This window comes from Lampetra planeri, chromosome 40, assembly GCF_965212315.1.
Source record: "Lampetra planeri chromosome 40, kcLamPlan1.2.h2, whole genome shotgun sequence".
Classification (NCBI taxonomy): Eukaryota; Metazoa; Chordata; class Hyperoartia; order Petromyzontiformes; family Petromyzontidae; genus Lampetra; species Lampetra planeri.
Genome location: NC_136146.1, coordinates 6,623,941 through 6,638,244, shown reverse-complemented (window position 1 = coordinate 6,638,244; position 14,304 = coordinate 6,623,941). Strand labels below are relative to the sequence as shown.

At 52.8% G+C, this 14,304-nt stretch overlaps 1 protein-coding gene across 1 annotated transcript; it reads right to left on the bottom strand.

Annotated features, from left to right (window-relative positions):
- Positions 1–3,076: 3,076 nt before the first annotated feature.
- LOC144731685 (leiomodin-3-like) lies at positions 3,077–13,765 on the bottom strand. The gene is made up of 3 exons (XM_078612862.1): positions 13,283–13,765; positions 6,495–8,216; positions 3,077–3,121 (listed from the first exon to the last, which is right to left on the bottom strand). Exons 1-3 carry the CDS (start codon positions 13,763–13,765, stop codon positions 3,077–3,079), a joined length of 2,250 nt encoding a protein of 749 aa, XP_078468988.1.
- Positions 13,766–14,304: the final 539 nt, after the last annotated feature.

Below are 14,304 nucleotides of genomic sequence, written 5' to 3'. Positions count from 1 at the left end.
CACACACACACTATCATCATACTGCTACTACTACTACATCAGCGAGAGTAGCTATCGAGTGTGCAGGCGGTGCATCTGCGCCAGCTTTCCCCGGGTCGGAGCGGCCCAGGAGCCGGCCGACGAAGATCGGGGGGCTGGGTGGGTAATAAATTCGACAGAATGCAGATCCCAGGTAATCCCTTGCCCCGGGGCCCATGCCAATCAGGCTACGCCGGTGGTGATGAACCCCATGCTTACTCATTACAGGGCCCGTGCCAACCATCGATGCCGTTGCACGTGAAGCAGAGTGGCCCGGTTTTCTAAACTCAACTCAACTATTTGTTTTATTTGACGAGGTAAGGCGCCACTGAGCTGTGTTGCAGCTCTTTTTTCAGAAGCGACCTGGCGATCACAAATGATAGTTCAAGGAAGTGGCCAATCATCATCATCATCATTATATGGAAGCTTATAGCAGCCAAATAACTCCAAACGCATGTTGATTCCACATGTGGAAGGAAAACCCGGTGGACCGGGAGAAAAATCCACGCAATCACAGGTACAGAGAACACACAAACTCTAAATATACAGGCATCGGGGTCGAGATCTAACCCACAACCTCCTATATACCACGCGAGGTAGTTAACATCTCGCATTCGTACCCTGGGGGTCAAAGTGTAAACACGTTGTAGGGGCCTTCAAAGACATTGCGAGGGAGGTGATGCAGAAATATGGGGGCTTGGTGATCAGTGGCGGAACCCGTGGGGCACTGGGACATTGAAGATGCGAACCTCCGATTAGCACGTTTTGCCTACGTACGGTGCGAAAGAAGTTCAACATACATACGTACACAGCGGCTGTGGGGGGGGAGGGGGGCTCACTTAATTCAATTCCACCGAGGCTACGTCACTGGTGGTAAATCCCAAAACTGTGATAATTATAAATTGTGATAATTTTAATCAGATTTTCTCCTGCCTCAGCAGTTCTCCTGTTGTGTTTTTTCACCTGAAGACGATTGCTTGTGTTGCGATCGAAACGTCGTGATTAAAAATATATATATTTTTCTATCTACGTGACTTTACCGAAAGACCCAAAGAGTATATTCTTAGGTTTTTTCGGTAAAGTCACGTAGGTAAAACATTAAAATTAATAAAAGTAAAATAAAATAAAAATCACGACAGCTGTCGTGGCTGTGACGGTTCCACCTGAAGACCGAAGCTTGTGTTGCCTCCGAAACGTCGTGATTTTTATTTTATTTTACTTTTTTTATTTTTAATGTTTTACCTACGTGACTTTACCGAAAATTCTAAGAATATGAATCCTTGCAGTCACGAAAGCTTCAAATCTAGAACCCAAAGAGTATAATTATAATGAAACAACAAAAAAAGAACACAACGGCCACTTTTAGCTGCTTACGTTTAGCCCAGAGTGGGTAGCGAAGGTGGCGGCAGTGGGTCAGGGGCAGGTTGGTGTTTGGTGGCGGCGATGGCAACATTGTGAATGTCAGGAGGTGAGAGCAACTCGGCGGATGTCTGGGTCCAATCGTAAACAAAAAAGTAAAAATTTAAAACCACAGGAGTCTGCCGGCTAACAGTAGACGTGTGAACAGGTACAAGCTCGATTTAAAGCGTTCGTGACTGCAGGGATTCAGCTTCTTGGTTCTTTCGGTAAAGTCACGTAGAAGGGAAATAATAAAATAATAAAAATAAAATAATAAAATTTCGATTTAAAGCTTTCGTGACTGCAGGGATTCATCTTCTTGGTTCTTTCGGTAAAGTCACGTAGAATGGAAATGATAAAATAATACAAATAAAACATAATAAAATAATTCTCACGACGTTTCGGCCACAACGCAAGCAGCCGTCCCCAGGTGAAGAACAGGCCTGTCGAGAAGACAGAGTTTTATTTTATTATGTTTTATTTTTATTTTTTTATTATTTCCCTTCTGCGTGACTTTACCGAAAGAACCAAGAAGAGGTACAAGCTCGCTTGATGTGGAGCGATGATGTCCACGAACATTCTAACTCGGGTTGCCTTAACTTCGTGGTGTTTCCCAAGGATCATGCTCTTGTTGAGGCAGCTGCTGTCCTGTGAAGTCTTCCCCCCGTGTGCCGTGTAAGAATGTTGACAACAACGATGATGCACCGCTCAAGACGAATTTCTCAGAAATGCAGATTTTACATTTTCTTCTGACCCTATATTGAACACGGCCAATACATTTGGTGGCAGCCAGTGGATTTGGGATGTTGGTATTCAGGGCCACTCAAGAGAGGTCTCTGGCAGGGGGCGAAATGTTAACTACCTCGCCTGTTTGTGGGTTCGATCTCGACCGTGACGCCTGCTGCTGTATATTTGGAGTTTGCGTGTCTCTCTCCCCGCGGTCGCGTGGATTTTTCTCCGGGTTCTCCGTTTTTTTTCCTGCACAATATTTGGCTGCTATAAATGACCACGTGATAAGCCACTTCATTGGGTTATCATTTGCGATAGCCAGGTCGCTGAAGACAGCCATATAGCTCAGTGGGGGCCTTACCTGGTAAAATAAAATAGTTTAGTTTAGACGGCCACGTGGATCCGGCCCTTTGACCCATTCGTGCCAAAACATATTAAGAGGGCCGTTGTGGGACCCACATTTGTGTGAGGCCCCGGATCACTTTTGCCACCAAAACTAGCCTTAACAGACTATTGGAGCAAGTGCTGTTAGCGAGCACCTATAAAAGCCGGCACGGCACACAAGGGGGTGGGTGGCCAACACCACGCCCGGCCGCGTTTGTCTCGCCAGTGACGATATTTACACATCGCACTAGGGACTCATTTAAGGCTGAGTCGACCTAGGAGAGGCCCAGGACCGGTTCATATAATCGTCACTGGCGTTGGCCGTGAGCGGGAATCGAACCCGGGTCGCCAGGTTCATAACGCAGCGCGCTAACCCCACACACCCCCGCTCTACATCCGGGCGGCTCCGTTGGCGTGCGGAGCGCTAAGCAGGTCACGTGAGAGGGCATCAGAGTGAACACCGTTGCCTCCGCAGGGTGTCGCGACGCGGCGTCTCCGAAATGTCCGCGAAAGTTTAAGAGTGGGGACTTTCATTGCCACGTCTTCGCTACTTCAGATATTCCTCCTTCAATTGTTCCATCGACTTCGGGGTCTGGAAAAGAGAAAGCAGGTCGTTAAGCGTCCGTGCACAAAAAAAACAAACCAAACAAACGCACAAGCGCACACATCGCACGCGGTGGTCACACACACACACCGCGCGTGTCTTTGTTTCTCTCGCGAGAAATCCAAACGCGGCGTCACGGCGAGGACGCGAGTTGCTCCCTCGTCGGTGGTGGCGCGCGCGGTGAGAAACGACCGTTCAGCGGCACGCACGAGCCCCGTGGGGCGGCGTCATCGCGCTCGTCAGGCAACGCAGACGGAGTTGAATGGGCGTGTGAAGCGTGCACCCATGTAATGAGGAGCATTAGGTTGGGAAGCTGCGAACGCAGGTGGGAGAAAAAATTAACCCGTAAAAACAAAGTTTTTCACTATAAATCCTTTATATGCGTGGCGGCTAGAGTCCTCTCGTCCTCTGGCTTGAGATGGCTGCCACCTATGGGTCAGATGATTGCCTGCCACCATTAAGCAATTGGAAATTAAATATAATTTTATTTTCCTAAAAAGTGTAAAATTTTGGAAAAAAAATTTCACGAAAATAAATTGTCACGCACAACGAGTCTGTGTGCAAAATGTCAGCTCGATTGGATCATGGGAAGTGGGTTAAAAAACGACCGAAAGATTTGCACGGTCGTAAGCGCGCAAGCAAGCAAGCAAATTAACTTAATATGAAGGATTTAAAAACGCATGCGTGCACACACACACAAACAAAGACAAATATCCCCCATATAGCCTTAACAGACTGTAGGGGCAAGTGCTGTTAGCGAGCACGTATGAAGGCCGGAACGGTACACGAGGGGGTGGGTGGCCAGCACCACGCCAGACCGCCTTTGTCTCCCTAGTGGCAATGTTTACACACTGCAACCAGGTACTCATTCGAGGCTGAGTCGACCTAGGCGAGGCCCGGGACCGGTTCTGATAATCGTCACCGGTGTTGGCCGTGAGCGGGAATCGAACCCGTGTCGCCGGGTTCATAGCGCAGCGCACTAAACGCTACACACACGCACGCACACACTCACGCCAGCCCTGTAACATCGGGGACGGCGGGGGGGGGGGGAGAGGGGGGTGTGGGGGATTGGCTGAGCCCCTCGTTGCTGGAGGCTCTGCCCCCTTCTAATTCTATACCTGGGTCCACACCTGGGAAATCATTTGCGCACCTTGGTTGCACGCGCAACAAACGATTCACTATTACTTCCGCAAACTGCTGCTGCGTTGGCAGCGGTGTGCAAGCACAGTTAACGCCAACGACACTCGACTTAAAAATAAACAAAATTGTATATAGTGGGCGACGTTTCGGGCAATGGCCCTTCTTCACAGCGCACAGTGGCATCGACGGATGCGTTGAGTTGTTCTTTTTATTTCCCCAATCTCTAACCACGTGGACGTCTGCAACCGGTTGCGAACAGTTGCGCAACCGTGTGCAACTACTCGCCCAGGTGCGATCCTGGCTTCAGTCGAGCCCAGGGGTGGGCAACCCGCGGCTCTGTAAGGCAGCGGTCCACAACCTTTTCGGCACCAGGGACCGGTTTCGTGGAAGACAATTTTTTTCACGGACCGGGGGGTGGGGGGTGGTCATTATTGGGTCTTCCCCCTTTTCAAAGAAGCTCTCCGGCGACGTTTGTTTTTGACTCATTGTGGCTACTAGGGGTTAGAGCTTGTGGGCTGACCAACACCGTGACTGAGACAAGTACGCAGTGCGGGGACGAGGCGTGGACGGAAGTGGTCAATAATACAACAATGAGGGCGGGCCACGCACGGACTCACCGCTCTCACCTCCTGCTGCTGTGCGGCCCGGCTCCTAACAGGACACGTGACCGGTACCGGTCGGCGGCCCGGGGGTTGGTGACCCCTGCTCTAAGTGACTGCTGCTTCGTGACTCATTCCGGACCCGCCGTCTCGTACTCACCACCACAGCGTAGCATTGTTGCGGCTCTCGAAATATTGAGCTGCTTTTTTACTTTTTTTGACCGAATTTTTGTCGTTTAATCTCTTCTGGTTATTTTGGTTCGCCGACACCACCCCCACCCCCCCCCCCCTGGGTCGAGGCAGGCAATGCTGGACACAGCCTCTCGTCGGACACACACAGGGGGCGAGAGCCGGGGAGGGACACGCGGCAGACACGAGCAGGTGACGTCGCCGCCGCCGGTGACCCCGATAGCTCAGCGAAGTGGCTCATGATCGTCATCGTCACCGTCGTGTGGAAGTGTATAGCAGCCGAATTACTCTAAACGCGCGATGTTTGATTCTAAATGTGGAGGGAAAACTCCGAGGGCCCGGAGAAAAATCCACAAAAACCACGGTAAGGCCCCACTGAACTATATGGCTCTTTTGAGCGACCTGGCTATCGCAAATGTTAACCCAATGAAGTGGCTTATCACGTGGTCATTTATAGCAGCCAAATATCGCGGAGGGAAAAACCGGAGAACCCGGAGAAAAATCCACGCGCGGGGAGAGAGACACGCAAACTCCAAATATACAGCAGCAGCAGGCGTCAGGGTCGGGATCGGACCCACGGCCTCCTGCATACCAGGGCGAGGTAGTTAACATCTCCTAGCCACCGTGGCGCCCAACTAACTACAGTGCACCCATTAACGCCGGTGGACAGCGGTGAGCGGAGTTCGCTCACCGTTGGTTCAACTTCCACGCCCGGATCAGCGCGCTGACCATACGTACGTACGTACATTGAACTTCTTTCGCACCGTACGTAGCCAAACCGTGCTAATCGGAGGTGTGGGGAAATATCATGAACTCAAGCCAGTGTTTGTTTGGTTTTGATTTTGGCATTCAGGGCCACCCAACAGAGCTCCCTGAAGGCCCCTGGCAGACGGCCACGTGGATCTGGCCCCCTTACTCATTAGCGACCATTAAGAGGGTCGTTGTGAGGCCCTCTGTTGTGTGAGGCCCTGGGTCACTTTTTTCCACCACCACCATCCCCCCCCCCACCCCCACTCTCCATCCGGGCGGCTCTGCTGGCGTGCGGAGGGCTGAGGAGGTTTGCGTGAGAGAGCATCATCATCAACGTGAACTCTGTTGCCTCCCCATGGTGTCGCGGTGTCGGCACCTTACCGTTACCTCGTTTCACGCCAAACTCCGGTCGTGCTCGCAGGGGGCTTTTGGCTCGCCATCGAACAAAGGCGGTCACCTCCGATTAGCACAGTTGGCTACGTACGGTGCGAAAGAAGTTCAACCGCACAACCTGTCTCTATGACGAGCGGTCTCGTGACGAGAATCGGACATAACGCGGTGAACGTACGAGGGGATCGTGGCCCACTCTACGGGGCAGACGCACACACGGAGAGAGCGAGAGGGGACAAGCGAACGGCGCGGCCGCGCGCAATTCTCTTGCGAGCACGCGGCGGGCCCCTTACCATCTTCAGCATGGCCACGTTCGTCGTCCGAATCTCCGACATGAGGTCCTCGTGGATGCAGTTCTCCTTGGGCTTGGGGTTCTGCTTCACCTTCCGCTTCCTCGTGGGCTGCAGCACGTGCCGGAAGTCGTGCTGCTCGCGCTTGAGCAGAAAACGCGACTGGGCCTTCGACGACGAATCCTTCTCGCCCTCGGGCCTCTTCTTCAGCCTGGGACCCCCCGTGCCGCCGGTCTCCTCCTGCGACAGCACCCCCTGCATGTTCCACCCGCCGCCGCCTTCGCCGCCGCGGCGGCCGCCGCCCATCGCGTCCTCGCCGCTGGCCGACGACGATCTGTGCGACTCGGCCTGCGTCCGGCCGACGCTCCTCGGTTTCCTGCCATCGGCCGGGACCGGCGAGCCGGGCGGCCGCGGAGACCTCGGCGCCGGCGGCGACGCCGGAAGCGACTGGGAGCCACGGAGGACCTTGTGTCGCGGGGACGCGGCGAGCCCGTCCGGCCAGCCCTCCTCCTCCTCCTCGCCCTCCTCCTCCTCCTCGTCATAGTGGCCCTCCTTGCCCACGTCGCCCATCTCGGCCAGGCCCGCAGCCAGCATCCTCCTGATCTGCTGCTGCTCCTCCTGGATGCGCTGCTCCATGAGCCGCTGCTGCCGCTGGCGGTCGAGGTTGCGCGTCAGCAGGTTGGTGACGATCATGCGCGGGCCCGGCAGCTCGAAGTGGTAGCCCATCTTGAGCAGGGTGTTGTTGGCCTTGAGCAGGCGCGAGATCTCCATCTCGGCCTGCGTGCCCAGGATGTGCCGCTGGTTGTGGAAGCGTAGCTCCAGCAGGGCCTCGTTGAACTGCAGGCAGCGCATGATGGCCACGATGCCCCGGCCCGAGATGAAGTTGGACTCCAGGTTAAGCTTGTCGATGCTGCGGTTGGCACGCAGCATGTTGGCGATGGCGTACGCCACGTTGTCGTCCGAGTGCGTGTTGGCGATGCTGAACACCTTCACGTGCTTGTTCTTCTTGAGCGCCTCGGCGAACTGCACCAGCGTCTCCATGGGGACGTTCTCGATGTTGTTGAGGTTGACCTCCGTCAGCTCGGGGTCGTTGTTCTGGACCCCCCTGAGGGCGTCGTCCACGATCGTCGGGTTTCCCGACAGACGGCCGGGTCCCTTCGCCGCAGGCCCTTTGCCCGGTGGCCCCTTGCCCATGGGCCCCTTCTGAAGGGCCCCAAACTTGGCCGCGAGCTGATCCTTCAGGCTGTTGGCCAACGCTCCGGGGAGCTTGAGAGGCTCTTTCGGTTTGAATGACTCGGCGTCGTCGTCGCCACCGCCACCACCATCGCCTTGCTTCTGTTCACCAGTGGGGTTATCTGCGTTGTCAGCGGCGGTGGCGCAGGCAGGTTCACCCGAGCCCTCCTGGGGAGGCGTGACGGAGCCGCGGCCGTTCGGAACGCCGTTCGCCGGCAACGCCAATTCTCCTCCCGCCGCCGAATGGCTCTCGCCGCGGGCGGAGGCCTCTCCCGGCGCGCACCTCTCGCGCTCCTCGCCGCCCGAGTCGGAACTCTCGGACGAACGTTCGCGGGGCCTCCCGGCGACGTGGCCGGGAGGCCCCGCCGCGTGAGCCGTCCGCTCGGCCGTGCCGTTCTCGGCCGCGCGGCCGCTGCTCTCCTCCGCGTCGACCGCTTCCTCGTCTTCCGCCAGCGGTCGCCGGGAATCGATTTTGCCGTCCCCGTTTTTGTTCTGCGGAGGGAACGAAACGGGGGAGGAGGTGGGGGGGGGGGCGAGGAATTCGGCTTTGGCAACAACTCTCGTGAAAAATAAATATTTTAAAAATAATAAAATGCTAATAATACGATTTTAAACGTTGACGTGCAAAGCTCTATCCCCGTTTATATCGGCAAGCAACCTGACTGCGAATGTATGATGGTTAATACAAAGATCCCCCGCAAAACCTTAACAGACTGTAGGGGCAAGTGCTGTTAGCGAGCACCTACGAAGGCCGGCACGGCACACGAGCAGGTGGGTGGCCAGCACCACGCCTGTCCACCTTTGTCTTCCGAGTGGCGATGTTTACACACTAGACCAGGTGCTCATGAGAGGCTGAGTCGACCTAGGGGGGAGGCCCAGGGCCGGTTTAGATAATCGTCACTGGTGTTGGGAATTGAACTCGGGTCGCCGGGTTCGTAGCGCAGCGCTAACCACGGCGCCACCGCTTTCCACACGGTTAATAAAAATGCGTGCATACATACACGTGGATATTGGATATCCGATTCGCGAATGCTGTGGCCTTTGATCGCCCCAACGTTTGAAGTGGGCGTCTGTGATTAAGCGCTTTTATAGCTCATGCGATTCCTCCAAAATGATCTGATTCCGTATCGTCCTTGCTGTCGCTGACAGACATCGCCCCCCCCCCCCCCCGTGAACCTGCGACTCGAATTTCGCTTCGCTCTCAATTCGTTCCCTGATCGCTCGCGGGCGCCGAAAACGCCAAGCAGCCGGCAACAAACGGCGCCGCTCTTTGATTGTCAACCGATTCGGCCGGTGAGAATGAATGAGGAGCAAGGTGAGAATAAAAGACTTGGGTTTGTTTGTCGATGGAGTTAAGAGGCCTGCAGGGGCTGTAAGCGGGGAGATGAGCAATTCGGCTTCATTTGAGCCGGGAAATAACTCTCACTTGAATTTCGATTTAAAGCTTTCGTGACTGCAGGGATTCATCTTCTTGGTTCTTTCGGTAAAGTCACGTAGAAGGGAAGTAATACAATAATAAAATAAAACATAGTCAAATAATTCTCACGACGTTTCTGCTACAACGCAAGCAGCCGTCTTCAGGTGAAGAATGAGACACTACCAAGCTAGGAGCTTATATATAAGCTGGGTTGGAGGTGGAAGAAGAGCGTCTTAACAAAAGAATGTGCATATCAAGAGGAATTTAGCATATTCATGGCATTCAGACGCTGTCTCCCCGACAGACCTGGTCTTCACCTGAGGACGGCTGCTTGCGTTGTGGCCGAAACGTCGTGAGAATTATTTTATAATGTTTTATTTTTATTATTTTATTATATCCCTTCTACGTGACTTTACCGAAAGAACCAAGAAGATGAACTCTCACTTGCTGTTGGCTTCTTTTGAGAAATCTATATTTTTAGTTCCAAAAAATAAAATTTTGCAACGCGTTTCTTTAGCATGGACATAGGAACACTGAGTATGTGAGTCTCTCTACGTGTCTCTATGGTTCTAAATGATTATCTGGATCTCTGTGGGTCTCTATGGGTTTCTTTGGGTCTGTAGAAACACGCCGTTAGAGTGTTTGGCTGCCATGAATTCCCACGTGATAAGCCACTTCTTTGAGCAGCCCTCTGATTCGTGACAGCGGCGGTCGCTTCTGGAAAATAGCCACGCAGCTCAGTCGGGGGACTTGCGTGGCAAAATAAAAAAAAATAGTTTGAATAGTTTTGAGGTGGGTAGCCACTGGAAAATACGGGGGTGGGGGGATGGTGGGTCCGGGGGGGGGGGTGGTGGGGGTGGGGTGTAGGCTGCCCCCCCCCCCGTCACTTTCCATTCCACTCAGATGGCCTTCCCCCCACACACACCCTCCCCCGAACTCCCCTGGAGAGGAACTGGGCACAAACATCTCGTAGATACACTGCTAAGTAACGAGGCCGTGTTGTTGACTACCTTCACCGAACTAAACACGACAGCCTCCCCGCGATTGAATGAGAGCCGGGAATGCTCTGGCGGCAGTAGAGGCAGCATTTTAAAGTTTTGAACTCCGATCGTTGGCCGTCGGCCGGCCGAAAGATCTGGGAGGGTCTCCGTGGGTCAGTCGGCGAGTCCGAGTGGAGAATCCCTACCACGTGTGTTTGTATGTGTGTGCGCATGCCTAAACAGCTTTTGTTCGGCCGGATCGAGGGGGCTAATCGGGCGCGGCACGGGCTAGAGAAGAGATGGAGTGACGTGGTGCAGGAGGACGTGGAGCTGAGTGGACTTGCCGATGACTGGTACCAGCGGTGTCAAGATCGGCCTCAGTGGAGGAGGCTCGTGAAGGACGCTACTGGGCAGTTGGAGGCAGTCGCCCTCCAACAACAACGGAGGACGGAGGAGCGACGCTCACAACAACGAGCGGAGCGCCGGGTGGTTAAAGCATAGCAAGTTGGCACAGTAGGGGGCACAGGTGGTGCATCAGCCAGTCATCTCGGTCATCTCGGTCAGTCGACCCGTGGCACCTGGGTCTGCCCCGTGACCTCCTGCCAGCGGGCGTTCGACACTTAACGTGGCCTCAAGGTGCACATGGCCTGGCACAAGCGTCGTGGTGACGTCACCGCCACTTAGTGGCGAATGGCGGTTGTTGTTGTTGTGTGTGGGTTCATCTTCTTGGTTTTTTCCGGTAAAGTCACGTAGAAGGGAAGTAATAAAATAATAAAAATAAAACATAATAAAATTAAACAATATGCACATTCTTTTTGTTAAGGCGCTCTTCTACCACCCACAACCCAGCTTATATGTAAGTTCCTAGCTTGAAGTGTCTCATTCTTCACCTGAGGACGGCTGCTTGCGTTGTGGCCGAAACGTCGTGAGAATTGTTTAATTTTATTATGTTTTATTTTTATTATTTTATTACTTCCCTTCTACGTGACTTTACCGAAAAAACCAAGAAGATGAATCCCTGCAGTCACGAAAGCTTTAAATCGAAATTGTGTGTGGGTGTTTGTGTGGGTGTTTGTATGGGTATTTGTGCATTTGTGTGGGTGTTTGTGTATGTTTGTATGTCGGTATGTTTGTGTGTCTTCTTGGTTCTTTCGGTAAAGTCACGTAGAAGGGAAATAATAAAATAATAAAAATAAAACATAATAAAATAATACAATTCTCACGACGTTTCGGCCACAACGCAAGCAGCCGTCCTCAGGTGAAGAACAGGTCTGTCGGAAAGACAGCGTCATAGCTTTAAATCGAAAAATGTGTGTGTGTTTGTATGTGTGTGTATGTGTGTTTGTGTATGTGTTTGTGTGGGTGTTTATGCATTTGTGTGGGTGTTTGTGTTTGTTTGTATGTATGTTTGTGTGTTTGTGTGTTTGTGTGTGTTTGTATGTATTTGTGTGTGCCTGCTTGTCCTTGTGCTTGTTTGTGTTGGTTTGTGTGTGGTGCTGACAACGGGACCGTCTCGGGTGCCGTGGCTGCCTTTCATAGGGTGCTACTAGCTAACAGCACTTGCCCCACTAGCCTGTTGAAGGCTACGCGGGGGATCTCTGCCTTTGTGGAGGGGTGGAACTGGAGTGCCCAGAGAAGACCCACGGTGCACGCGAGAGGATTTGCACTGGGAACGTTGCAAATGGGGGAAGTTACCAGGGGTAACTTTTGCCGCTGGGTAACATTGTTGCTGGCAACTTCCGTCACTGACGACACACGAGCAGCAATTCTCAAAGGCTCTCCCAGATGTGACAGAAAGTGGCCTCACAGGCACGACTCTTCGACAACCTCGAACGAAGACGGGGGTCACCCCATCACCGCGTGCTGTCGGATGAGCTTCTGTGGCCGTCGGGAACGCTCTCCCTTACGATGTTAGGACACCACTGGAGCGACGCACTTTGAAATAATTTCGATTGGAAACTCATCGCTTTAGAACAGATTTGTGTGGTTAGTTTGTTGTCCTTCCACCGCAACTCCGATGTTGAACTTCCTTCTGCGAAAGAAGTTCAACACGCGTACATCTTATTCTTTGGGTCTGTCGATAAAGTCACGTAGATAGTTTCGATTTAAAGCTTTCGTGACTGCAGGGATTCATCTTCTTGGTTCTTTCGGTAAAGTCACGTAGAAGGGAAGTAATAAAATAATAAAAATAAAACATAATAAAATAATTCTCACGACGTTTCGGCCACAACGCAAGCAGCCGTCCTCAGGTGAAGAATGAAACACCACCAAGCTTGGAGCGTATATTTAAGCTTAAATATCACGTAGATAGGTTCAAAGAAAATGGCAACAAAAATAACAAAAAACTACAACACAAGCGTTTGTCATCGTTCGTCATCGGGAAGATGGCGAACGCTTGTGTTGCGATCGAAACGTCGTAGTTTTTTGTTATTTTTTGTGATTTTCTTTTAACCCATCTACGTGACTTTACCGAACGACCCAAAGAATATGTATTCCTGCAGTCGCGAAAGCTTTAAATCAAGATCTATACGTACATCTTTCTTTATGCGTGCATGGCGTTTTTTTTTTCACACGCTGAAAAAAAAGAAACCATCCTGCCGCGTTCAACGCTTTCGCATTCGTCGCGTAATTAATTCTAGATTTGAAGCTTTCGTGACTGCAATGATTCATATTCTCAGGTTTTTTCGGTAAAGTCACGTAGGTAAAAAACATTAAAATTAATGAAAGTAAAATAAAACAAAACAAAATAAAATTCACGACGTTTCGGAGGCAACACAAGTCTCCGTCATCAGGTGGGACCGTCACAGCCGAATTAGCTGCATCATTAATTTTAATGTTTTATACCTACGTGACTTTACCGAAAAAACCTGAGAATATGAATGCGTAATTAATTTTTATTTTCCTGACGGTTCTGAGTCTCCTGACGCTCGGCAAGTGCTCAGTTGGACTGTACCGAGGGCCCCTGTTTGGGTCTGTCTCTCGTGGGGGCTCTGTTCCCACTCGAGATGTGTCCTTTCTTTTCCCAATTGATCCGCAAAAAAGCAAAAAAATTAAACCCTCTCCATCACCCCAGAAGGAGAGAATTAAAACGTCCGGCTGGTCGGTGGGAGTCAGTGTTAAGTTTGACAGCGTTAGGGCCCTCTTAATCTCTCTCCTCTCACCTGTCCGTCGACCAGAGGCTCTGGAATCCTCTCGAGATCCACCAGCTTCTTCTGCTTCTGCATGTAGTCGATGAGCGAGTGGTGGCTGTAGGAGCCGGTCGCTATCTTCTCCGTCTGGTCTTTCTGCCGCATGCCAACGGGCAGGGAGACGTCCGGCTGGATGTCGTCCAGGTCCCTCTCCAGCTCCCGCAGCTGATCCTTGGACAACGCCGAGAGGATCTCGTCTTCGTCAAACTCTTTCCCGTTGTCGCCGTCACCGTCGTCATCATCGTCGGTACTTCCTGTGGCCTCTTCCTCCTCCTCCTCCTCATCCTCCTCCTCATCCTCCTCCTGCTTCTCGTCGTCGTCGTTCGCGGCCACTTCCTCGGCGAGCTGCTGCAGCTGCTCGGGCGACAGGTTGGCGAGGATGGCATCTTCGTCGAAGTCATCGTCCTCGTCGCCGTTGCGTTGGTCCGATCCGTCTCGTTCCTGGTCCCTCGACATCCCGAGCGCGAGGGTGCGAGTGAGGGCCGGTGAGAGGAGGAGGGCGGGGGCGGGCGGGGGGCGCTTCCCTGCGCCCAGTTGCAGCTCCCCGCGTCGCGCGAACACGGAGGTCGACGACTGCGAATGGAGTCGTCGTCGTCGTCGTCGCCGGCGGCACCCCAACCACCACCCCACTACACGCGGCAGCAAAAGTCGCGGATTTGAAACAAATAAATATAATGAAGGATTTAGGGGGGGGAATGAATGATTTAGGGGGGAGGGGTGAAATGAATGATTTAGGGGGGGGGGGGGGGTGAATGGATGCTTAAACGAACGAGCGTCAACCGCGTGCCACGGCTGAACAACCACGGGGGCGAGGTGCTTCAACGACGACGGACGAACTCCGTGGCCTCTCGCTGCCGACGCTGAAGTCCGTGAAATCACACGAAGGGCCCCCCCGTTTCGCCACGGCCGAGGTCTGCAGTGAGTCTGAAGCGGCTCGTGTGGGATTGTCGGCTTCGCGTGGAGCGCCCATCCCATAAATAGGCCAAGAGCGGCAC